At 40.4% G+C, this 26,154-nt stretch overlaps 1 protein-coding gene across 2 annotated transcripts in view; it reads right to left on the bottom strand.

The window, feature by feature from the left end:
- Window positions 1–26,154, bottom strand: part of LOC126484378 (scm-like with four MBT domains protein 2) — a 194,327-nt gene that overhangs the window by 7,491 nt on the left and 160,682 nt on the right. Inside the window, exons 11-14 of one of the 2 annotated variants that reach the window (XM_050107866.1) lie at window positions 19,252–19,430; window positions 18,771–18,983; window positions 5,037–5,169; window positions 3,621–3,810 (exon numbers count right to left, since the gene is read on the bottom strand). In XM_050107866.1, coding sequence (XP_049963823.1) covers window positions 3,621–3,810; window positions 5,037–5,169; window positions 18,771–18,983; window positions 19,252–19,430 — 715 coding nt within the window. Of the gene's footprint in view, window positions 1–3,620; window positions 3,811–5,036; window positions 5,170–17,456; window positions 17,638–18,770; window positions 18,984–19,251; window positions 19,431–26,154 lie in introns of those variants that run through there. The other variant, XM_050107867.1, reaches the window with a different exon arrangement.

The following is a 26,154-nucleotide window of genomic DNA, read 5'->3' as shown; positions in this document are numbered from 1 at the left end:
GCGTGTTCGTACAACGCGTTTTGCGCGCTACTTCCGGAATAGACCTTAAAGCGGCTGCTATCCGGAGACTGTACAACTGGCCCTTGCTAATATATCGATCTGCCCAAAAATTTTCTGTCAAAATTTCAGTTTCTTGGATACACCGAGAAGATAATACGTAATCTTTCCTACCTGTTATTCCTGTTAGTCGTTTATTTACACTCTGGTAGTCTGAATCTATGGATTTCGCTGGTAATCGTAACAATGCTCATCATTCGCAAACCCTATCAACCACATAAGACAGTGGTTGGCTTTCTTTCGTTTGGCTATACTCTGTTCAGCTCGTATAGCCGCTTTTGTTTGCAGAACAGTTTATTTCTAGATGTGACGAGGATTCCACTGACAGAGACATCACGTACACTATGTGCACATTCACAAATCAACTTATGATTCATTCAGAAATCAACTTAGAATGTGTTCAACAATGTTCAAAAACCGACAGCGACACGTTTCAAAGTCATACGAATAATCGATAGACCAACGTCCGCTGGATGCTAGGTGCTTTGTGAAACAAGTTTTATATGAATTTGCCCCCCCCCCCCCCCCCCACTCCTAGATCCAGGGCTGCTGCGCAATCTGGCAGCTTGGGCGCGCCGGAAAAAATTTTCCCGGTAGCACCTAGCTCTTTTTTTTGTTTTTTACTGCGACTACTTACACAACCGGCAGCCACCTTTCTGTAACCAGAAGTGGAAGAAGATACTACTCAACTGCGCATGCACATGATCCCACTCGTAACTGCTAAAACAAATCTAATGTTAACAGTTGTGACGTCATGCTCATCGGATGCAATTTGTTGTTACGAAGCATTGCATATAGTCTTCTTGTTGGGAGACGCTTGTATGAGCACTGTGTTTTGTTGCTGTATATGGCGCATTTCCTTTGCAATTTAAGTTTTATTTTCGTTTCTTCTCTCGTTCATGTTTTATGGCTGCAGTATTATTCTGCAGTAGCAGGATACAGTAATATCCTTTGTTAGAGTATTGGTTCTTACCAGTCAAAATAACAAAAATTTAACTCAGAACAAAAACAATGAAAAATTCCCAGAATTCAAAAACATACCCGGGTTTTTCCCGGTTTTCTCCCGGATGAAAAAATTCCCTGGTTTTTCCCGGATCTCCCGGTTGTCCCGGATCGTAGACACCCTGCTTCCCTACAGCCTAAGTCTTTGTGGCAAACGAATCTGCTCCAGTCCGGAATCCCTGAACCATTACACCAACAACCTGAAAACAGCCTTCGCATCCCGCAACTACCCTTCCGACCTGGTACAGAAGCAAATAACCAGAACCACTTCCTCATCTCCTCAAACCTAGAACCTCCCACAGAGGAACCACAAAAGTGCCCCACTTGTGATAGGATACTTTCCGGGACTGGATCAGACTCTGAATGTGGCTCTCCAGCAGGGATACGACTTCCTCAAATCCTGCCCTGAAATGAGATCCATCCTTCATGAAATCCTCCCCACTCCACCAAGAGTGTCTTTCCACCGTCCACCTAACCTTCGTAACCTCTTAGTTCATCCCTATGAAATCCCCACACCACCTTCTCTACCTTCTGGCTCTTACCCTTGTAACCGCCCCTGGTGTAAAACCTGTCCCATGCACCCTCCCACCACCACCTACTCCAGTCCTGTAACCCGGAAGATGTACACGATCAAAGGCAGAGCACGTGTGAAAGCACCCACGTGATTTACCAACTGACCTGCCTACACTGTGAAGCTTTCTATGTGGGAATGACCAGCAACAAACTGTCCATTTGCATGAATGGACACAGGCAGACAGAGTTTGTTGGTAATGAGGATCACCCTGTGGCTAAACATGCCTTGGTGCACGGCCAGCACATCTTGGCACAGTGTTACACCGTCCGGGTTATCTGGATACTTCCCACTAACACCAACCTATCAGAACTCCGGAGATGGGAACTTGCCCTTCAGTATATCCTCTCTTCTCGTTATCCGCCAGGCCTCAACTTCCGCTAATTTCAAGTTGCCGCCGCTCATACCTCACCTGCCTTTCAACAACATCTTTGCCTCTGTACTTCTGCCTCGACTGACATCTCTGCCGAAACTCTTTGCTTTTACAAATGTCTACTTGTGTCTGTGTATGTGCGGTTGGATATGGGTGCGTGTGCGAGTGTATACCTGTACTTTTTTCCCTCTAAGGTAAGTCTTTCCGCTCCCAGGATTGGAATGACTCCTTACCCTCTCCCTTAAAACCCACATCCTTTCGTCTTTCCCCCTCCTTCCCTCTTTCCTGATGAAGCAACCGTGGGTTGCGAAAGCTTGAATTTTGTATGTATGTTTGTGTGTCTATCAACCTGACGGTGCTTTCATTTGGTAAGTCACATCATCTTTGTTTTTAGATATATTTTTCCCACGTGGAATGTTTCCCTCTATTATATAGGGAACATGTAACTAACTAATTGCAACCAAACTTCTTTCAGCCCTTCCTATGAATCAGCGTTTGAGTCTCAGAAAATATGTTTCCGGATCCATTTTTACTGGACTTGTTTCAATCTTTCAAAATATTCAGCGCTACTTTTCTCGACTTTTTAACACTCTAGATTTTGTAATATATCATAAACTATATTACTAGGAAACTTGTATCTCCCTGTAACAATCAGGGACAATTTGTATTTACTTCTCATATATTAAATGTCACATCTACACTAAGTTCTGCAATGAAATCCAGTTTTGTGTACTGTCTATGTCTCTACGATACCCTCGACTCTCCTTCTAGTGTTCCAATGTTTTGCTCACCTGCAATTTCTGGCTAGAGCATACCTGTAAATCATCATAATAAGTAATTTCATTATTAGATATTCCGTTTTCTGCAAAAATTACTTCAAGTGCATTCTTTTCACTATGTGTGCAGATTTATTGCGTGCACTTGAGCCGCTCAGGCACTGAATGTATTCACATAGACCTCAGACACCTTTCCTAGTTCTTATTTTTTTAGATGAATCCTCACAAAAATGGTTCAAATGGCTCTGAGCACTGAGGTCATCAGTCCTCTAGAACTTAGAACTACTTGAACCTAACTAACCTATGGACATCACACACATCCATGCCCGAGGCAGGATTCGAACCTGCGACCATAGCGGTCGCACAGTTCCAGACTGAAGCGCCTAGAACCGCATGGCCACTCCGGCCGGCTGAATCCTCACAAGTTTTAACAAAAAACTGAACAATGATTTGTAGAGCAAATCTCAGATATTAGCTCATTTCCTCTTACTTGACATTATTTATTGTACTGGTACTTTTGAAGGCCAATTTAAATTACTGTTGTACACTATAAAAATTTGCTACCAGTTTACTGTGGATAGTACAGTAGATCTGTTCCATAAGTAATTTGCAATACCATTATAAGACGACTATAAAAAGAACTGGTGGAAGAACATCACTGCATAGAGGTGTGTTATCTTAAACATTGGTATTATGTAGATTACATCACAAATGATGTAGTACTGCGTAGCTCTCACTATGTGTGAAATGGGCATGAAAAGCTACTAATTTATGAACTTAGAAAATCAGATTATACATGTCGTTCTTAAACTAGCCTACTTAAACTATGTTTACACCTTACCTCTTCCTTAAATTTATCAGCAATTGGGGCACATTCACCAGTAGAGACCAGGTAATGATGTAAATCATCTTCTGTCCAGTATAAAGGATTGGAATTCAGATGATAATTAAACAGTTTAATATGCTTTGAGTTATAGCCAATTTCATCTTCTTCCGAATCATTCTCTTTCCTTCGAGAAGGTACAAGCAACCTGCAACATAGTATTCTCAATATAAAGAACTAATGATTAAATTTTGGATTTGCAGGAACACGAATTCAATGTAAGAGAGCAAGTCCCTCATGTAACACAATCTGAAGTGAAATGATGAAATGTATTAAGGGTAACAGAAAGCTGTGAGGATAGCAAAAATCAAAATTTACAGAACAGACTAAAAGAAGTGAAGAGGGTCATGAAAGAATCTGTTGAAACAAAATAGTGGAAAACTCCTTAAGAGAGATAGCATAGATTAGCATGGTGCAATCCTAAGGAAAACATTACCTTAAATGTTGATGGAATAGGTGCCAGTGATGAAAATACTGTTAATACAGTTAAAGTTAGATGGTACGATCAGCTACAAAGTACTCATTTGCTGGTAGACAGTAACTGATGACACTTACTAAATCACTTGCAGATCTAATAAATGAAGTAAATACTTGATTTTATATATTAATTGTTATACTATTTTCATCAGAAATTGATCTAGTACCACTGACACAGAGGTTCAATTAGCATATTCCATTATCCTCATGGTGCTGTAAATTTATATGGTAACTGAGTACTTCAGCTTTTCCTTCCACAGCTTCTCTTTCCTCAATTTTCAGTTCCACCCTGAAGACAGAATACATGTTCATCCCTTGAGCACTGAAAAGAGAAAGGAGTCCGCAGGGTGGGGGGGTGGGGGGGGCGGGAGGGGGGGGGGGGTGGGAGTGGTTGTGGTGGTGGTGATAACACTACAGGTATACTTGATTTCAAATAATTTTAACTACAGTGTTCTTACTGAAAGCTTGTAAGTTGCTAGCAAAAATATGTCACTAACAAAGATATCTCCTAAGTAAATGGCACATATTGTCTAAATTTTACGCTATTTGTAATTCTATCAGCCAAACAATGAAAAATCTGGGATGGATTAACAACAATCAAAAAGGACTGATTGCTACTCTCTATAAAGAGGAGATGTTGAGATATTATCCAGCAGCTCTTCTTTTAATGTGCCTGTCTGTTACTAAACACCTATATGTGATGAGTAGCAGTCTATCCTTGTCATATGTTGTATTGGTATTGTGTCATACAGAACCTTTCAGTATGTGCTGATTAAGTTTTCATGACACTTAAGTCTGCTTCTCACTTGAACCCCTGCTCTGCCATAGCTTATCGTAAATCACAACATTACTTACCATTGCTGCTGATTTGTCAGATAAATTACAATTCCAACTTACCTTATGGAAGATGATGTTTGGTGGTGATTTCCAGGTGCAGTTGGAGTCTTCAAATCCTTCTTCGGCACTGAAGTATCTGAATTGATGATGGTGCCAGTGTCTGAAGTATTTGATGATTCCCGTATTGTTTTGTCTGTCCACATGTAACAGAAAATTAAGTATGCTTGGTGCACAAAATGGGGCAAACAAATCTTTATAAATCTTCAATGTATTTCCTTTGTAATTATTATATAACAGTAGAGAGGAAAAAAAAAAAAAAAAAAAAAAAAAAAAAAAAAAAAAAAAAAAAAAAAAAAAAAAAAAAACAAGGTACACGTAATGGAAGAGAAGTTTGGCAGTGTTAGGAGGGTAAGTAAGGGACTGTAGGGAATATTCAGAAGAAACATAGACATGGTTGGCTGTTATTTGGAGAAGTTGTTCACTTGTTGGCAGCAAAATGTTGTATGAAGTACGTAGTACCAGCACAAAATAGTATTAATCTGCACATGCATTTCTGGGAAGTTGTGGCAGTAAGTATATGAAACTAAGCAATCTCCATATGGTGATACTCAGAGGATTCTTTGTTGATATAAGATAGTTGGGGATGGTATATGCGGTCATATCATGACTGAGGAATAAACTTGTGCCATAGTCTCTGTTCATTTATGCATGGAAACAGGAGAATTGGAAACAAAGATAGACAAGTTACGCAACATCCAATAATTTACCACTCACCACATAGTAGAAATGTTGCCCCCCCCCCCCCCCCAAACACACACACACATAAATGACAGTTGTGCCAGCTTGGCAGGTGGATTGGGGTGATGGGTTGTGTCAAGTAGGGTAGGTAGAGAGAGGACAATGTGGAAAGCTGGAGAAGGGTTAGGAGATGGGTAGCTAGTGCATTGGAGGAAAGAAACAGGTGTGTGGTATACAAATACTGGAGAGGTAGGCAGTGGGTGCACAGGTACCAGAGCCAATGGCTTTGGACGGTGCATGATGAATATGCTGAAGGTCTCACAAATGCTGTCACAGACATGCACTACCCCTGAAACCCAGTTCAGAAACAAATTTTCTGCACTACACCCTCACATACCCTAATCTTCCTAATACACCTAAGAACTAGCTGCAAAGAAGCACTACCCTCTGGAAAGGAGTGCCCCTCTCATCACTGAATATCATCCCAAACTGCGGCATCTGAACCATATCCTTTGTCAGAGCACTGACTATCTATTATTATGGCCAGAAATCTATCACCATGCCCATGATACTTCCCATGTCTCCTAAAGTGGTATTCCACTGTCCACCCAACCTATACAACATCCTGGTCCATTCCCAACCTCTTGGCACAGGTGTCATATTGCTGCGGGAGACCTCCACGATTCACCTGCCCAGGACATCCTACTCTGGTAGCGTCACACGCTTATCCTATCCCACCAGAGGAAGAGTCACCTGTAACAGCAGTCTTGTAACATACCATCTCTACTGCTGAAATTTCTGCACTTTTTTTATGTGGGTACAGTCACCAACCAGATGATCACCAGAATGAATAGCCATCGCCAAACAGTGGCCAATGGCAGAGCTGACTAGTGGCGGAACACGTGGCTGAAAACAGGATCTTGAATTCAATAGCCACTTCACAACCCATGCCACCTGGATCATTTTCCCCAGCGTCAGTTTTTCTGAAATGCACAGATAGGAGTTATCCTTGTAACATATCCTTCACTCCCTTAATGCTCCTGGTCTCAATCTCTACTAGTCCACAGGATCCACACCCTCTGCCCAACAACCTCCACCTCCTCTGTCCTATTACCCCATCCCCCAATCGATGTCTCAACACCATCATCACCGTGTGCCTCACAAACTCACTGGCTCCAGTGCATGTGCATAGTGACAACCCCCCCCCCCCCCTTTGCATCCCTGTTCTGCACACACACCTCCCACCACTAGCTAGCTACCACGCCATCTCCCCCCACTTCCTGCTCCACCCCATTCCAATTCCCATCTCACCTGACACTTTAATCATTACCCCCCTCCACTCCCCCCCAACTGACAATTCAACACCTGTGCTGTTTGTTTGGTGACTGGTTTCCTTTACTCCTAAATTACTGACATTCTGCCAGAACTTTCCTTACAATATTTAACCAACATCCGAAACATTGTGGTCATTAATTATGGCTGACAAGTTCAAGACAGAAGTATTTGTTGACATCCATAGTTGATTGCTATGGAAGTAAACTGAGCTGGATATGCTTATGCTCCACAGTGATGCATATTTGCACATTGTCCACATCAAATGAAATGGTACACACTGTTTTGGCAGCAGTGTTTAGGATCATGGGCCAGACATACCTAAGCTTTCTCCACGATTACCCCACACTGAAGAGTTGAATGCTGAATGCAAGTGCTCTAATTATTATCAAGTGTTTCATGAAGCAGAGGAAAGATGATTCAACTAGCGATCTCTACAAGTATGTCCCACTATGCTACCTGCTACTGGAATTGTGTTCTACTGACTCCAAAATAAATATTGCACTAATTATTAGGAGTATTGAAGCACCATCCTCCCAAAAACAAGTCCAATGTCTTATCACTGTACAATATTGCATAGTGAGAACAATGGATATTTTATGCAGAGGTTGTATTTCATAGCCCAGAGTATACAGGACAGGACAGACTACATCAGCTGAGGCCAAGGAAGTGTATCCATTATGACTGTCCAAAGAAATTATGAATATTTTAGCAATTTTGTGAAATTTTGTTAAAACGCATACAGAAAATATCCCTTTTTTACAAGGGCAGCAAAAGCAAAATATGCACAGATGCAAAGGCACTGGCACCCACGCGATCGTGCATGCCCGTGTGCATGTGCACAAACACCCCCCCCCCCCCCCCCCCCCTCCCGGCACACACACGCGCCCGCTTTGTGAGTAGATTTTCTACTTGCCCAGTTACATTATATATTCAAAAGTTGGTTATTTTCGTTTATGTATAAGTCTTGTTTGCATAGTTGAGAAAAGTCTTGTATTCATAAATCAAACAAGACATTCCACATCAAAGCAAGATACCACAATTATAGCTATGTTACAATTGACATCAAACTAAGCTCAGTTGGTAAGAGCATGGACTGTGAAGTGCTAGGGTCTGGGTTTGAGTTAAAAAGGTCTTAGATATGCCATACTAAGATTAATATATTAGGGCTTCCAGACATAGTAGATACAGTGACCACATTTAAACCTTGTACTCTAAAGACACACAGTATACATACTTTATTTTGAATTTAGTTGTCACTAAAAGGGTGTTTTATGTTTATGGGTTGTGAGAATAGTGGCTTGTATTGTCAGAATATCTCTGATCTTGGTTAATAGTTAGCAGATGTTCTTCATTCAATATTTGTGTTCAATGTGTGTGCAAAAATCTCACAAAGTGCATCAGAATTGCATGAATTATGTGTGTACTGGAAGTATTGTTGAGGGTGTTTTGTTCTGTCAGCTGCCATGTTGGTAACTGTTATTTCTTGTTCTTTCTACACCTACAGACATACTCTGCAAGCTACCATATAGTGCATGGTGGGGGTTACCTTGTACCAGTATTAGTCACTCCCTTTCATGTTCCACGCGCAATCTGAACAAGGGAAACAAGACTGTCTACATGACTCGGTAAGAGACATAATTTCTCTCATCTAGTCTTTTCAGTTCTTACGTGAGATGTATGTATGCGGTGGTACAATCACAAATGCCAGTTCTCTAAACTTTTTCAATAGTGTTTCATGAAAAGAATGCCATCTTTCTTCCACAGATTCCCATTTCAGCTCATGTATCATTTCCTTACCCCTTATTTGTTGACCAAAGCTACCAGTAAGAAATCTAGCAGCATGCCTCTAAATTGCTCAAGTGTTTAGTGTCCCAAACTCTCGAGCAGTACTCAAGAATGGGTCACACAAGTGTTCCACATGCACTCTCCTTTACAGGTAAGCTAAATTTTCCTACAATTCTCTCAATAAGCCAAAGTAAACCATTTCTTTTCACTACTACTGATATTGCATGCTCATTCCATTGAACGTCCCTTTGCAACACTACACCTAGTTATTTAATCGATGTGACTATCAAGCAGCACACCACTAACACTGTATTTGAACATTACAGGATTGTTTATTTACATTCTGAGCAAGCTGCCATTCATCACCGAAACAGAAGTTCTGTCTAATTCATCTTACATTCTCCTTCAGTCCCTCAACAACACTTTCCTGTACATTACAGCATCATCAGCAAACATTCCAAAACTGCTGCTCACCCTATCTGTCCGATCATCTTCATCTATCAATTCCAACTGATTAACTGAATAGACAAAAAATATACTCATCAAACAGTGGCAGGAGAAGACACACATAAAGTTTAAGGAAGTGTGCAAGATTAAGGATCAAGCGGCTACTACTTCTGGCGAATGGTGAAAGGGAAGGAAGGGGGATGAAGGGATATGACTGGTGAGGTTTGGGAAATGGGGAGAGTTAGAATGTCACCCAGAACCCCAGGTCAGGCGACTTTTCTGTAACTCTCCCCATTTTCTAAACCTCGCCATTACTTTTCCTTCATCTCTCTTCCTTCCCCTTCAATCCTTTTGCCAGAAGGAGCCACTGGCTCCAAAAGTTTGCACATTTCCTTAATCTTTGTATGTGCTTTCTCCAGCCATTGCTAGGTGAACAGATTTTTTATCTATCGAATCATATTGCATATTCGAAGATTGGTTATTTTCACTAATATATCTATACATATATAAATTAAAGTCCTGTGTTGTGCATTCTGTCTGTATATAAGGGGTAATCTTGGAAATTACTGTAGGGATTTTGTTCCTTTCCAACTAATAGATAGGCTGATTCACAAAAAAGGTTTGTGTATAAAATTTATACATGTATCATGGAAACTGACTGAAATATAAAGAATTAAAGCCACCACTGTGAAAATGATGCTAATACAACCTAGTGGTACGGCCAACACAATTTTAGAAAGCAGTGAAGCTTGACCAAAATCCATATTGGGCTTGACGGTGTAGTGGCACAGTTCGTGCTTGGAAGCCACAAGATTGCAGGATCAAATCCCAGGAGGAGCATGAATTTTACACCCTGTGTTTCAACCCAGCATTCACCTTTCATTGAGGCGCAGATTCAACATAAATGAAACAAGGTTCAAATTCTACACTAGACTGTAGGTTGCCTTCCTCAATTGGATAATTGGGGTATGTTAGGACACACAAGTCACCAAAGTAACATCCAACTGAAAGACTTCCAGCATGCCACTGGGACATACGAAATTATTATTCCCAGAATCTATATATCAACACATATATTCTCCTTCCATACTTATTATGAATTAAAGTCCCCATTGCCTTTAATCCATCTTACATGAACACTTATCTCAGGAACTACTATAGGGATATTGATACTTGCATTGCATTGCTAAATTCTCAGAGGACATGAATTTCATCTGTCCCATATTTAATTGGTGTTTGGAGTGACATCTCATGACAATGGTGGGAGCTGCGAGCTACTACACCACCTGAAGCATCGGGAGCAGGGCAGGGTGATGACTGCCAGCCAGTGGCTGGCTCTCATAGCCAGTTTGGACACAAAATGGACTGCTGTCCACCCTGCCGACAAATGGGCAGCCGCAGCAGTGTGGCAACTTTGATGCCCTGCTCACATTGTTAGGTGGGTTGTGGTAAGTTGTATGGAGGTGATGGTATTTAGCTACATAATACTGTTCTCTGAATTTTAAACATAAATCTTAGTGCTGACCAATAAAAAACAAAATTATTGCTATACCAGACAAGTTGACTGGCCACAGATACATAGCACTACCTGTACAAAGCCTGGATGGCTCGCTAGTTAGTAAACAAGAATGGTCCTATTACACTTCCACAGGGAACTCCTGATTATACTTTTGTCTCTAATGAATACTCACTGCCAGAGAGAATGTACTTAAACCTGAGAACCTATGTTGTATGTTTGGACCATCATTAACAGTCTGCAACGTGGCATTGTGTCAAACAATTTCTGGAAATTCTGGAATACAGAACCTCCATGTTGCCCTCCAGGCATGGTTTGCACGATATCATGTGAGAAGAGTGCAAGTGTAGTTTTGCATGAGTAATGCTCTCTAAATCAGTGCTGATTTGTGGACAGAAGGTTTTCTGTCTTGGGGAAGTTTATTGTATTCAAACTTTGAATAAGCTCAAGAATTCTGCAACAAACCGATATTAAAGATATAACACTGTAATATTACAGGTATGTTCTATTACCCTTATTCTATATAGAAGTAAATTGCACTTTTTCCCAATCACTTCGTACTTTGCACTGGGAGAGAGATTTACTATAAATGTAAGCTAAACAAGGGGCCAATGCCAAAGAGTACACTCTGCAAAACTGAACTGTGATTCCATCCAGACTTTGACAGTCCTCTGTTTTTGACTCTTTCAGTTGTTTCTCAATGACACAGATGCCCATTACATGCATTCATATATATGCAAAATGTATAAAACTTGAAATTCTGATAATGTGACTCTTCTACATTGCTTGTCAAATTTAGAACTTGAAGGACTCTTGAATAATGACAGGGCACTAGATGAGTGTACAAACACTGATGTAAAGATTATGATTCTTCTCATGAGCTGGAAAGTGAAAAACTTATAGCGGATAGAAAATACAAATGTGATTATGAAGGACCTACCTGTTTAATTGATTTGTGATTAATGTACAGTGTGTATACAAAAATTTGGGGCTTTCTGGTCAAACCCCGCGCCCCTTCCACACACAGACATATGAAGAGTGCATGAAATGTATTCGCAATTGCGAATATGAATAACCATCAGCTGTATAAGAGAATGACGACAATGAAAATTTGTGCTAGGTCAATACTTGAACTGGGATTTCCCATTTTATGTGAGTACCAGGGGCGGCTTCTGAGGTAGTGCCACTGTGTCGTTGCACATTTGTATGAAAAAGAAAGAAAGAGAAATCTGTGCAAATTGCGCATCAAATATTGTTTCGGAGAACGTATTTTCTGATTTGAAGAGGTGCGTTTCGCTGCGCGCACTCGCTTGGTAGTTTTCTGAAGCTTGGAGCCAACTGCAGATTGGCACCGTCTGTGCTCATAAGCCCTGTATGAAAGGCTCGGTCGTTGGTTTCTACACGCTTCTTAGGGCGGGGATGGAGCCACAGCTGTTCTGACTCAGAGCTTTACAATCCTTCTGCCAGAGAGCAGTAAACTGCAGAACCTATTGAAGCAAGATCTGACATCTAGCAATCATGTTAGAATACATCACAGCGCAAACTTCTTGTAATCTAGTCTTACAATGTCTGCTTGTGTCTGTAGATTTGTGGATGAATATGTGTGTGTGTGTGTGTGTGTGTGTGTGTGTGTGTGTGTGCACGCGAGTGTATGCCCGTCCCTTTTTCCACCTAAGGTAAGTCTTTCCGCTCCCGGGATTGGAATGACTCCTTACCCTCTCCCTTAAACCCACATCCTTTCGTCTTTCCCTCTCCTTCCCTCTTTCCTGATGAAGCAACCGTGGGTTGCGAAAGCTTGAATTTTGTGTGTGTGTTTGTTAGTGTCTCTATCAACATACCAACGCTTTCGTTTGGTAAGTTACATCATCTTTGTTTTTAGATATTTTTTTCCCACGTGGAATGTTTCCCTCTATTTTTTATTTTATATATATATGTTTCCCTCTATTTTTTATTATATATATATATGTTTCCCTCTATTTTATATATATATATATATATATATATAGAGGGAAACATTCCACGTGGGAAAAAAATATCTAAAAACAAAGATGATGTAACTTACCAAACGAAACCGTTGGTATGTTGATAGAGACACTAACAAACACACACACAAAATTCAAGCAATCATGTTAGAATATGCTATATATATATATATATATATATATATATATATATATATATAATGCCTCTCGAAATAAGGTGGTTTTTCGTGAGCTAATTCAATTCAGTGCAGAGCTGGTTAAAGATCTTAAAGTTCATCTCAGTCAAGCATCAGTATTCAACGGCATTTCTAAGACTGATCAGAACGAACTACTTCAATGCATGCTGGAAGTGTACCATGATGAAGTTCATAAGGAAATAAAACATGCTGATTATGTTATTATGTTGCATGTTGCGTTATGTTGTTAAGGGAAAACCTGTTGAAAGATTTTGGAACTTCATTAATCCAGAAAGTCAGAATACTCATACTATAGCTGAGAGTATTCTGAAAGAAATTCAACCATTAATTGGCAATGACCGAGCAAAACTAATAGCTCAGAGTTACAACGGTGCAAACATTATGAGTGGCAAGTCAAATGGGGTTCAGGAATTAATTAAACACAAATACCCAAATACAAACTACATCTATTGTTATGCGAATCAGTTAAAACTTATTATGTCTATGGCAGCCTCTGTTAATCGCATCTTTCAGGAATTTCTTCTTTCTTTTCTAACTCACCACAGAGATCAAAAGTGGTGCATGGCGTTATTCAAAAACGCTTGCCCCTTGTGTGTGTCATGAGATGGCATTACCACTCGAGAGTAGTAAAAGATGTTTTTGAAAACAGGGAAGATCTTATAACTGTTATGGAAGTCATTGAAACAAGCGAGAGTATGAAATTATCTTCTACTATTGAAAAAGCTGGTCCATACAAACAAAGACTGGAACACAATGAATTCATTTTCTGGCTAACATTTTTCTATAAGATAATTCCTCATGCAGAAGAACTTTTTAGTCAACTTCAGAAGAAGATAAATGAAATGACCAAAGCAAAACAGGACATCCAGAGCTTTGAAGAGGTAACGCAAAGCCTCAGAGATGACATTGACTCCATCCTTAATGACATTAGTTTCGAAAATGACGAAACAATGCCTGCCAAGAAGCCATGGACTCTTGATGAGAACAAAAAAGAAAAGAGATGCTTTGGACATGTGCGATGCCATCCTTTCTGAAATCAAATTACGTTTTCATTTCACTGGATACCTCACTGCAGCCATCTTATTTGACGTAAATCAGTTTGACAAATACAGCACAAATTTTTCAGACAAATTCCTTGAAATTACAGATACATATACATTTCTGGAAAAAAGAAATTTGAAGGGTGAGCTTCAATTCTTCTATGCTATGCCTGAGTTGAGAGCAGTTTCTGGCACAGGATCGCTTCTTTAACTGATTCTAGAGGACTTTGTGACACATTCGAAGAGACAGTTAAAGTTTTGAAATTGCTAATCACGATGCCTAGTTGACATCAAATGCTAAGTGGTGGTATTCAATGCTCAAGAGAATTAAAATGTTTCTACGGAAAACTATGAGAGAAGGACAACTGAGTGCCTTAGGGTTGCTATCCTGTAAAAAGTCATTCATGTGTAAAATTGAAGATCTCAATTTAAGAGTGACAGATTTATTTGTCAACAAGAAGGAGCGATGAATGGATTTCCAATACGGTTCCTACTAATTTTTTGAAGATGTCTTCCCAAAGTCATGGAGATGCTGCTTTTGGTGAGTAAAATTCTGTTAGTTTTAAATGTTGGTAATTTGATTAAATTTGCTTCGCAACATCCTGATTACAAGTTCGAGTAATTTATACATGCTCTACTATTCCTAGTAGTGGCACTCATGTTGTAGCAGAACAGCAAGCACCACTCAAAACAAAGTGGAGCACATACACCATTTGGTAATGGCTAGAGCACAACTGTTAGATGAGGTTGACAGTGTTGTTAACGCGGTATTTCAGGCCCGATCTCCACCAGTATCTTAAGCACATACATCAAACCACCACCTACTTACAACTGCCACGTAAAAGTGTTCACACGTACCCTGTCAGCAATGAAGAATTGTGCTATTGATATGCGTGTGCGCAAGCGTACATTTGTGCGTGTGAGAGAGTTTTTCGGAGTTGGTATTATGTTTTATATCTCATGCAGACATGCGGGAAACTTTTATTGTGCATGAGAAGGGCGCTGTTGTAAAACGTGTTTATTTCTGTTTCTCTACATGTTTTGTTTGATATAATTACTTACGAAACATATGAATTATTGACAAAATTCAATAATACGTTCGACGCTACCAAACAAAGGTTTTTTTATATTTTATTTTTTTGGGCGCTGCCAATGGAATGCCTCAGCGGTCGCCACTGGGGGTTAGTCACCTTAACCACTTCAGCTATCCATGCCAGATCCGCGGCCAACCCTGAACTTCCACATGTCGTCGTTCCTGTATCACAACCTGTACTTGTACACACATTATATAATTTCTGTACAGTGGAGGACATTTGCATGCCCTAAGAAACATTACATCATTCTTCTTAACAACAAAAACACTGCAATACTGTAAACGAAGCATAGTCACAAAGTTTCATTACTCAACTTAAAAAAAAAATCAAAGTGGAGCTACGAAACTTGTTGATGGTGCTAGCTCTTCTTTACGCAACCACCCTTCAATAGGACACATTTTTCCTAGCAATGGATGACTTAGCAGAGACCTTGGTTCTAATTCTGGAAATGCCTACCAAACTATAACTTCTTCATCTGGAAAATAGCAAGAAGTCATTGTTTGCCACGTCAGGAGAATATGGGTTTCAGGTAAAATTTGTTTAGCTTGAAGGAGCAGCATGTGTACCTGTGCCCTGTGCAAAATGAGCTGGTGCATTGTTGCAGAGCAAAAACATCCCCTTGAATACTTCTCATAACAATGTCTTTCTAGTCTTTTTTAACTTCATAAGGAGATTTTGGGACTATGTTCCTATGTCAATTTGCCTCTTTATGAGCTTAATCTGTTGGCACCACATAATGGCAGTCCCAAAAAATACTCAAGTTCACTGTGTCGGATTGTTGAGTTAGTGGATTTTGTTAGGTGGGAGTGAATTTAAATGTTTCCATGGTTTGATTAGCTGCTTTTTCTCACAGTCATACTCGAACACTCAGCACTCAACCATGGAGATAATGTGGCTAAAGAACTGACCTCGATTTGCCTCACACAGCTGCAACATTTCTCCTGTTACCTGGGTTTCATGGCCCTTTTGAATGGGTGTGAGGAGTCATGGAACCCAACAGGCAGCAATCTTCCTCATATCCAAATGTTCGTGAAAGATGTTGAAAGCTGGTCCATGACTAATTTTCCCTTTTTCCATTGTGAAAGATGTTGAAAACTAGATCATGGCTGACTTTCACTTTTTCCATTACTACCTTGGTTGTGATACACCAGTCTTTGTGCAGTTTTCCCGCGGTTCATGGCTCTTCTCAGTGTCTGCACCACCTAACCACGGTGTCATACCATGGTGCATTATTGTAACACGGTTCCACCAAATCAGAATGGGCTGCTGTAGCATTATTCTTCTTCAACACAGAAAATGAATTAGAATATAATACTCCACTTTATTAATGACTGCATCATTTTATTTTGGCTCCTCTACTGCTGTGCTACGGTACTGTGAAGTGAAGATTTCAATGTGTATGAGAACTAGGGCTTGTACCAACAAAACAACAAAAAGTAAATTACATAACTTAATTTTTTTAGCTAATAATTAAAATTTTATGACTACCCCTTGTTTATATTCACAGGAAAGAAGAATTATAGAGAATTGTGGTTGCCTACAAATCTACTTCACTTTTCCATTACACTGCCATACACTTCTAAGTATTTTTCATAATGTTGCACTAGCTTCTCAAATCTTTTGCATAGACAATCCGTGACAAATGTATGAGGCATTGACAGTTTTGGTTCCCTACAAACCTACTTTACTTTCCCTTGAAATCATCATTAAGTTTCTAAGTACTTTTCATAATGCTACATTACGTTCTTGAACCCTTCTGCATAGAAGTTTGGAATTGAACCAACAGACAATGGTAATCTTGAGTTCTTCAACACTTGTAAACTGTTGTCCATCAAGTTATTGTGACAAAGGCAAGTAAGGTAGTAGTTGCTGGTTTTACGGTTTCCATCTAGTCAGTCGTTGACCAGTCTTATGTGGCAGCTTAAGGTAGCAAAATGAAAGCTGAAGTTTTAAATTTCAAGTTTAAGAAATTGTTCAAGCAGGAGAATTGTATAAACATGCTTTCTTTTGACCAATGAACTGACTCCTGTATGGAGTGACACAGTAATAAGCATATCTGCCATAGAGAAACACCTAAAAGATTTGGAAACAACTAAGTTGCAAGTCCAGATGGAATACCAATTCAGTTCTACAAAGGGTATTTACAGTGCTGACCTCTTACTTAGCTTGCATTTATTGTGAATCTCTCTTCCAGTACCAAGTCCCAAGCAATTGGAAAAGTGCAGGTGACTCCTGTATATACAAGGGTAATCTCAAAAGTAAAGTCTCCTATTTTTTTATAAGTACATAGACCTGTTTATTTCTACAATGGTTTACATCAGTTTACAGCTTGAAAAATTTAGCTATTTTTCGACATAATCACCATTTCTGTCGATGCATTTTTGTAGACACTGTGGCAGTTTTTGTATGCCCCTGTCATACCAGCTTGCTGCCATGCTGTTCAGAAAGCTATAAACCTCTTCTTTCACCTCATCACCGGAGCTGAATTGCTGGGACCACAATTAACGCTGACAGGTACTATGAGACTCTGAAAAAATTCAAACAGGCAATTCAGAACTGGAGAAGAGTAATGTTGAGTAAGGGCGCACACATTCTCCATGACAACGCTTGCCCACACATCGCTCGGTAAACCATTGCTCTCCTGTAACAATTTCAGTGGAGCATAATCACCCACCCACCCAATAGTCCTGACGTGGCGCCCAGTGACTATCACCTGTTCCCTAGGTTAAAAGAACATTTGGCCAGAAAGCAATTCAGCTCTGATGATGAGGTGAAAGAATAGGTTCATAACTTTCTGAACAGCATGGCGGCGAGCAGGTATGACATGGGCATACAAAAACTGCAACAGTGTCTACAAAAATGGATCGACAGAAATGGTGATTGTGTCAAAAAACAGCTAAATGTTCAAGCTGTAAACTGATGTAAACTATTGTAGAAATAAACACCTCGATGTACTTATTAAAAAATAGAAGACCTTAGTTTTGGGATTACCCTCGCAATAAGGGTAAAAGAACAGACCTGCAAAATTACAGACCATTACCCCTAACATCAGTTTTCTTCAGAATCCTTGAATACATTATCCGTTCAAATATAACACATTTTCTTGAGACTGAAAAGCTTATGTCCATGAATCAGCAAGTTTTTAGAAAACAAATGTCGGGCGAAACTCAGCTTGCCCTTTTCTCACATGAGATACTGCGAACTATGGATGAAGGTCAACAGGCAGAGTCCATACTTAACATTTCTGGAAAGCATTTGATATGGTGCCCCACTGCAGACTGTTAACGAAGGTATGAGCATAAGCAATAGGTTCCCAGATATGTGAGTGGCTCTAATACTTCTTAAGTAATAGAACCCAGTATGTTGTCCTAGACACCAAGCGTTTGACAGAGAAGAGGGTATCCTCCGGAGTCCCCAGAGAAGTGTGGCATGACCACTATTATTCTTTACATGCATAAATGATCTGGTGGACACGAAACTGCAGTTGTATGCTGATTATGCTATAGCGTATAGGATGGTGTCGAACTTGAGTGGTTGTAGGAGGATACAAGATGACAAACAAAGAAACCACACAACTGTAAACTTTTTCAAGAACTCCATATGGTATTTACTATCAAGTTTACAAATACAATATCCACTTATGCTAATATAACTGTGTACCTTCAGCTTGCTGCTGTGTCTTAGTGACTGTAGATTGCAGTGATTCATGAGACAGAAGCTGAGATGAATTGGAGGCAGTGGAGGTAAGTTTACGCCACGCTGCATTGATCCTTGCAGCTACCCGTCCACGACGCTTCCTAGGCCGTGGCACTACAATACTCGCTTCACCCTTTGGGCGTCCAATTTTTCGCTTTCCGTGCACCCAATAGTGCGCTGAAACAGAGAACTTCTTAAAACAAAGATATCCTCCAAGAACATATTGCTATAAAAACACTGTTGAAAGATGTTCTGAACAGTGTTTACATTAAAATACTACAAAAACTGTCAACAAGAAGTAAATCTTCACTCTACGAATGGTGTTCCTTCACCAACAGTACATGCAAAATTTACAGCAGTCTGGTGTAATGTTTCACCCGGAATCACACTTCTATGTCTCCAACTATTCACAATAACATGAATAAGAAAGATTGTGACTACTTACTAAATTTTGTTTTAGACTGAGTGTTACATTTCTCAGGGCATACATTTTCTCCAATGGCTATCGGTCCAAACAAATATGGGCAGACTTGCAGTCGCCGGCAGACTCTCTTGCAGAAATTTGTAACCTCATCTGCTGATGTCACAACAGCGACATTTGCCCGGTATGTATTATTCTTGTACCTGTAAAAAAAAGTAGCTAAGATGCCAACACTAATCAGAAGAAATACAAGTGGCTGAGTCATATTTCTGTTGTAGATATTTAGACTGGACTGTGCACATTAAACAATGTTCATAAAGGCTGTACATTCAGTGGGCAAATCCTAGAATCTACTGAAACCTTAACTATGCTATTGTACATCTACAAGGTCTGCATAACAAACTGTACGAATCAGAAATTTTTAAAAGCTTCAGATGAGATGTTGAGTGAAATGCATTTGGCTGACAAGAGAACAATGCATGATGCCTTCAATGACTACTGTAGCAGAATATTGTCAAGTGATCTTTCACAGAACCCAAAGTAATTCTGGTCGTATGTAAAGGCTGTTAGTGGCATCAAAGTTCGTTAGCGAATGAGAAAGGAACTGAAACTGAGGGTATCAAAGGTACAGCTGAAATGCTTAATGCCATTTTCAAATGGTCATTTACAAAGGAAAACCCAAGAGAATTGCCCTAGTTTAACTCTCCTACCCAAAAGGTGAATGAAATAAGTATTAGTGTCACTAGTGTTGAGAAACAGCTGAAATCTTTAAAACTGAACAAAGCTCCAGTGGAATACCTGTCAGATTCTATACTGAATTTGTGGCTGAGTTAGCCCCTCTTCTAACTATAATCTACTGTAGATCCCTCAAACAAAAAACTAGGCCCACTTCTTGGAAAAAGGCACAGGTCACACCTGCTTACAAGAAGAGTCGTAGAAGTGATCCATCCAATATCCCGGACATCGATTTGTTGTAGAATTTTAGAACATATTCTGAGCTCAAACATAATGAGGTCTCTTGAACAGAATGACCTCCTCAGTGCCAATCAGCATGGATTTCGAAAACACTGATCATGTGAAACCCAACTCGCAATTTTCTCACATGATATACTGCAGGCTATGGATCAAGGCAACCAGGTAAATTCAGTGTTTCTTGATGTCTGGAAAGCATTTGACTCAGTACCACATCTACACTTATTTGTCAAAATTATCATGATATGGGGTATCAAGTGAAATTTGTGACGAGATTGAGGACTTTTTGGTAGGGACGACACAGCATGTTATCTTGAATGGAGAGTCATTGTCAGATGTAGAAGTAGCTTCGAGTGTGCCCCAGGGAAGTGTGTCGGGACCCTTGCTGTTCATGTTGTGTACTAAAGACCTATCAGACAATATTAATACACTTATGCTCATAAATTAAGGATAATGCTGTTACATGGTGAAACAACGCTCTTGTGGGTGGTTTGCAGGTTTAAATCACCTCGGGGTATGACCACGCGGTGCATTTGACCTGCGGTCATTGCATGGTGGCGCTGGCAGCAGTCCACATATGCAGAGGTGTGTTGGTGCATGTCAGAGTATGGTGCAGCAAGTAAGTGCGCAGACATTTTCAGACGTGCTAATGGTGACTGGCTCAAAGAACACATATTGATGACGTTATGAGGGGTAGAATACTAGAGCGACAGGAGGCTGGTCAAACACAGCAGGTCGTAGCAAGGGACCTCCGTGTGCCACAAAGTGTGATATCAAGATTATGACAATGATTCCAGCAGACAGGAAACGTGTCCAGGTGCTACAGTACAGAATGTCCACAGTGTACAACACCACAAGGAGACCGATATCTCACCATCAGTATCCGCAGACGGCCACGGAGTACTGCAGGTAGCCTTGCTTGGGACCTTACTGCAGCCACTGGAACAGTTGTCTCCAGACACACAGTCTACAGACGACTGAACAGACATGGTTTATTCGCCTGGAAAGCTGCAAGGTACATCCCACTGACCCCTGATCACAGGAGAGCCCATAAAGCCTGGTGTCAAGAACACAGTACATGGTCACTGGAACAGTAGTCCCAGATTATGTTCACAGACGAGTCCAGGTATAGACTGAACAGTGATTCTCGCTGGGTTTTCATCTGGCGTGAACTAGGAACTAGGTACCAACCCCTTAATGTCCTTGAAACGGACCTGTATGGAGGTCATGGTTTGATGGTGTGGGGTGGGATTATGACTGGTGCACGTACACCCCTGCATGTCTTTGACAGAGGAACTGTAACAGGTCAGGTGAATCGGGGCGTCATTTTGCACCAGTATGTCCGCCTTCTCTGGGGTGCAGTGGGTCCCACCTTCCTCGTGATGGATGATAATGCATGGCCCCACTGAGCTGCCATTGTGGAGGAGTACCTTGAAACAGAAGGTATCAGGTGAATGGAGTGGCCTGCCTGTTCTCCAGACCTAAACCCCATTCAGCACGTCTGGGATGCTCTCGGTCAACGTATCGCTGCACGTCTTCAGACCCCTAGGACACAACAGGAGCTCCGACAGGGTACATGTGCAGGAAACAGTGGAGTTTTGTAGCACATATGTTTCATGACGATTTTCTCAACTTATCACCAATACCGTGGACTTACAGATCTGTGTTGTGTGTGTTCCCTATGTGCTTATGCTATTAGCGTCAGTTTTGTGTAGTACCACATTGTGCGACACCGCATTCTGCAATTATACTTAATTTATGAGCATGAGTGTAGTAAAAAAGAGGTTTTGCATGTGAAGCAGTTACCTATAATGAAGTGCTGTCTGAGAGAAGCTGCATAAATATGCAGTCAGATCTTGATAAGATTTTAATATGATGCAGAGATTGGTAACTTGCTTTACACATTCAGAAATGTAAAATTTTGCACTTCAGAAAATGAAAAAACATAGTATCCTACGACTATAATATCAATGAGTCACTTTTGGAATTGGGGAACTCATACAAATACCTGGGCACAACACTTTGCAGGGATATGAAATGGAATGATCACATAGGTTCAGTCGTGGGTACAGCAGTTGGTAGATTTCAGCTTGTTGGTGGACTACTGGAGAAGTGCAATCAATCTACAAAGGAGATTGCTTATAAATCATTCATGTGACCGGTTCTAGAATATTGCTCATGGGTGTGGGACTTGTAGCAGATAGTGCTAATAGCGGATATTGAATGTATACAAAGAAGGGCAGCACGAATGGTCACAGGTTTGTTTAATCCAGGGCTTCACAACATACACGCTCGCGGAGCAAGCTGTGAGCAGCAAGGCGCGAGCACGGAGCAGTGCGAGCACGCTAACCCCACTACCGGACCAGAACGGAGAGTGGGGAGAGTCACGTGGGGCACACAACAGCTGCCGCCAGTCAATGTAAATCCGTGGCCACCTGCAGGGATATCACTCACAAATTATTACTGTGACAAATGAAACAAATAAAGGAGAATGTACACGTGCCACATAATTTTATTAGCTTACTGTATGTCTCTACATTCGTATTAATTTGTGAACTGTTACACAATAAAAGGTGTCACTGAAGTGTGGGATTCTCTGTTATCTTGTACTTTTTGCCCTTTACAATTGCGTCTATGTTCGGAGTAATTGTTCTTGTGCATCGTAGGCGCAGCGTGCAATTTAAATTTCGATCAGACAATGCGTTTCTCAGGCACGTCTTGTTACATTTCATTGCAGAGAATAGTTATTCACAAACATACATGGAACCGAACACTGATATTATTGTAGCCGCCAGTTTGTGCAAATGAGGAAATCTATCCTGAGGGAAGTGTCTGTAAAATTCCAAAATGTTTTTCTTGTTCTGAAATTTGTCTCTGTATTCTCTGTCACACTGCAGGTCAATAATTTCTAGTTGCAGCTCAGGACGAATCTCTTCAATATTCGCTGAATATGGAGAGGAGAACAGATCAGAATCACCGTCTAGTGCCGTCAGATCTTGAAAGCGTTGATCAAATTCTTCCTTAAGGGCAACTAAACTATGTGAATAACGTTCACAGTCTTTCTGAACATCTTGCATGGATGATAATTTAGGAAAATGACCTAGATTTCCTGTCTCCAGCTGACTCACCCAAAGTATCAATTTCATTTTAAAAGCTCGTATTCGATCTATGAAATGAGTAATTAGCAGATCTTTACGTTGTAGTGAAATGTTCAAAGCATTCAGATGGCTAGTTAAATCTGCTAAGAACATGAGATCACATTTCCATGAAGGCTCTATCAATTCAGGAACACGTTATTTATTTCCATGAACATATTTATCTCATCTAATAGGCAAAAATTCGATTTAATAATTCGCCACGACTAAGCCAGCGGACCTCGCTGTAATAAGGCAGGCTACCATACTGGCTTTCTAGATCCTCAAGAAAGCTTTTAAATTGTCTGTGTTGTAGCCCATGCTTCCTTATATAATTGTTTGTACGAACAACAACACTCATCACATTTTTTAGAGTGATACTCTTTGCACATAGGTTTTCCTGGTGGATCACACAGCAAACGCCCCTTATTTCATTCGGCACGGTCAGTTTTTGCATTTTCTCCTTCAACAGCGCAACGAAATCTAATTTTTTCCCTGTCATCGCTGGTGCACCGTCTGTAGACACTGAAACTAAAGAATTTCATGAAAATCCTATATTTTCAACACTTTCTTCAACACTACTTAAAATATCACCTCCGGTTGTAGTGTTCTTCATGGCTACTACATCGAGGAGCTCCTTCCTCACCTGAAGATCTCTATTAACACCTCTAATAAATATGGAAAGCTGCGCTGTTCCAGTGAAATCAACACTTTCGTCCAGAGCTACAGAATACGCCATAAAATCTTTATAGATATTTGCAAGCTGGCTCTGGACGTCGTCTGCCAAGTCCTGTATGCGACGCATAATGGTCATGTCAGATAATGGCACAATCCGAAACTGTTCAACTTGAGATGGACACAAATGTTCCGCTGCAACTACCAAACATCTTTCATTAAATCGCCATCAGTGAAGGGGCGCAGGGATTTTGCTAAAAACAAAGCAATTTTGTAGCTCACTCTGAGAGCTGCCTCAGTTGATTTTTCTTCGTCATCCAGATCTTCTTCGGATAGCTTCCTTTTAAGTTTAGTAACTTCCTGTGCACGATCTGGTCCATCACATTTTCCACTTCCATGGTCTTTCGCGTGGTACGACATATAATGTCACTGCAAATTAAATTTCCTAAAAGAATTCAGCGTTTTGTGACATACTAAACATTTTGCAACACCATCTTTTTCTGTAAACAGATACAATTCCTCCCAATGGGGGTTGAACTGCGAAAGCATGGTTGGGGTTACACAACGGCGACTTGACATGATTCTTATTCAGCGAAGTGACTGTTAGAGCTGATCGTAGTACTTTTAACGTTACACAGTCGGCGCGAATTCAATACGCACGCTGCGGTCCTATTCATACGTGCGCGCGCATTTCCCCTCCCTCCCTACTCCACAACCTTGCACCTGCTCGCGAGCACGTGCCTGAGCAGACGCGAGTACTCATGCTCAAAACCGGCCAGTTGTTAAGCCCTGGTTTAATCTGTGGGAGAGTGTCACAGAGATACTGAAAGAACTGAACTGGAAGACTCTTGAAGATAAACATAAAGTCCATTAACGAAGTTTCAAAAAACCACTGTAAATGATTACTTTAGGGCCACACTACAACCCCCTACATATCACTCACATAGGCATCGTGACGATGAGATTAGAATAATTATTGCACGCAGAGAGGCATTCAAACCATCATTCTTCCTGCACTCCATACATGAATAGAACAGGAAGAAACACTAATAATTGGTACCGTGGGATGTACCCTCTGCCATTCACCTCACGGTGGTTTGCTGAGTATAGATGTATAACTGAGTGAAAATGAACAAGATCACAACATAAATAAAACAGTAGTGGTAGTGGCGGTGGTGGTGGTGGTGGTGGTTGTAGTAGTAGCAATACTACTACTACTAATAATAATAACAGACATGCCAACTTTCAAAAGTGAAAAATCAGGAGAATTTTAACGGCGTACTATTGTGAATTACAACACATCCCTGACGATTAAAGTTGCAATAATTCAATAACTAACAATTCAATTACATTTGCTTTATTATTTACATGTAAATACTAAATAACGGACATACCTGAGCCTTCAGACTGTATAATTTATCATTCAACATGCTGAACAATATGAATGATGAGCTCTGCAGGTTTCTTTGGATTCACACACATTCAAATGAAGCACTCTCGAGAGAACTACAGTTCAAAATTACGATCCGAGGAAACAAATTAATGTATATTTAGATTTCTGTTTTGACATTAGCACAGTTTTTGCATGAATAAATCACTGTTAAATGATCACACGTTTTCATTTCATAATGCAACCCATATTTGCATGGTATCTTTTATCTGTAAGACATCTTTCCCAAATTTAAATCAATTTTATACAGGATGTACATGTTAGGCTTAGCAAATAATCTGAATAATTTATCAGTTTGAATTTGTCTGATTACGGTAGTTACTTATTCAGCACACCCGTAGCTGACTTAGCCTTCTTCAAAAACTCTGAACTAAATTTCTGCTCAAAGCAGAATACTGCATCATAGTTCTTCGCCATTCTGCATGAAAAATATTCAACACCTCCAAGATACGCAACCAACAACTACTACTGAATACACAAATTGTGCAACAGAACTGAGAACAAAATGATCCTACGTTCTAGGCAATGGTCATGTAGCAGTGATGGCAACCCTCGCACACCGTTTCCCCCTATATTGCACTTCAAATTCCCCTAAATAATTTATCACACCATCGGGTAAGCAAACGGGCTAGTGGGGTGGTAAAAGGGTGCCAAGAATGAAATTGTGGAGCGGAGGGGTGGGGAGGGGAGGGTAGT

The sequence above is a fragment of the Schistocerca serialis genome, chromosome 6, assembly GCF_023864345.2.
Source record: "Schistocerca serialis cubense isolate TAMUIC-IGC-003099 chromosome 6, iqSchSeri2.2, whole genome shotgun sequence".
In the NCBI taxonomy this organism is placed as follows: Eukaryota; Metazoa; Arthropoda; class Insecta; order Orthoptera; family Acrididae; genus Schistocerca; species Schistocerca serialis.
Note: the sequence above shows the minus strand (reverse complement) of the source record. Positions and strands in the feature narration are given on the sequence as shown.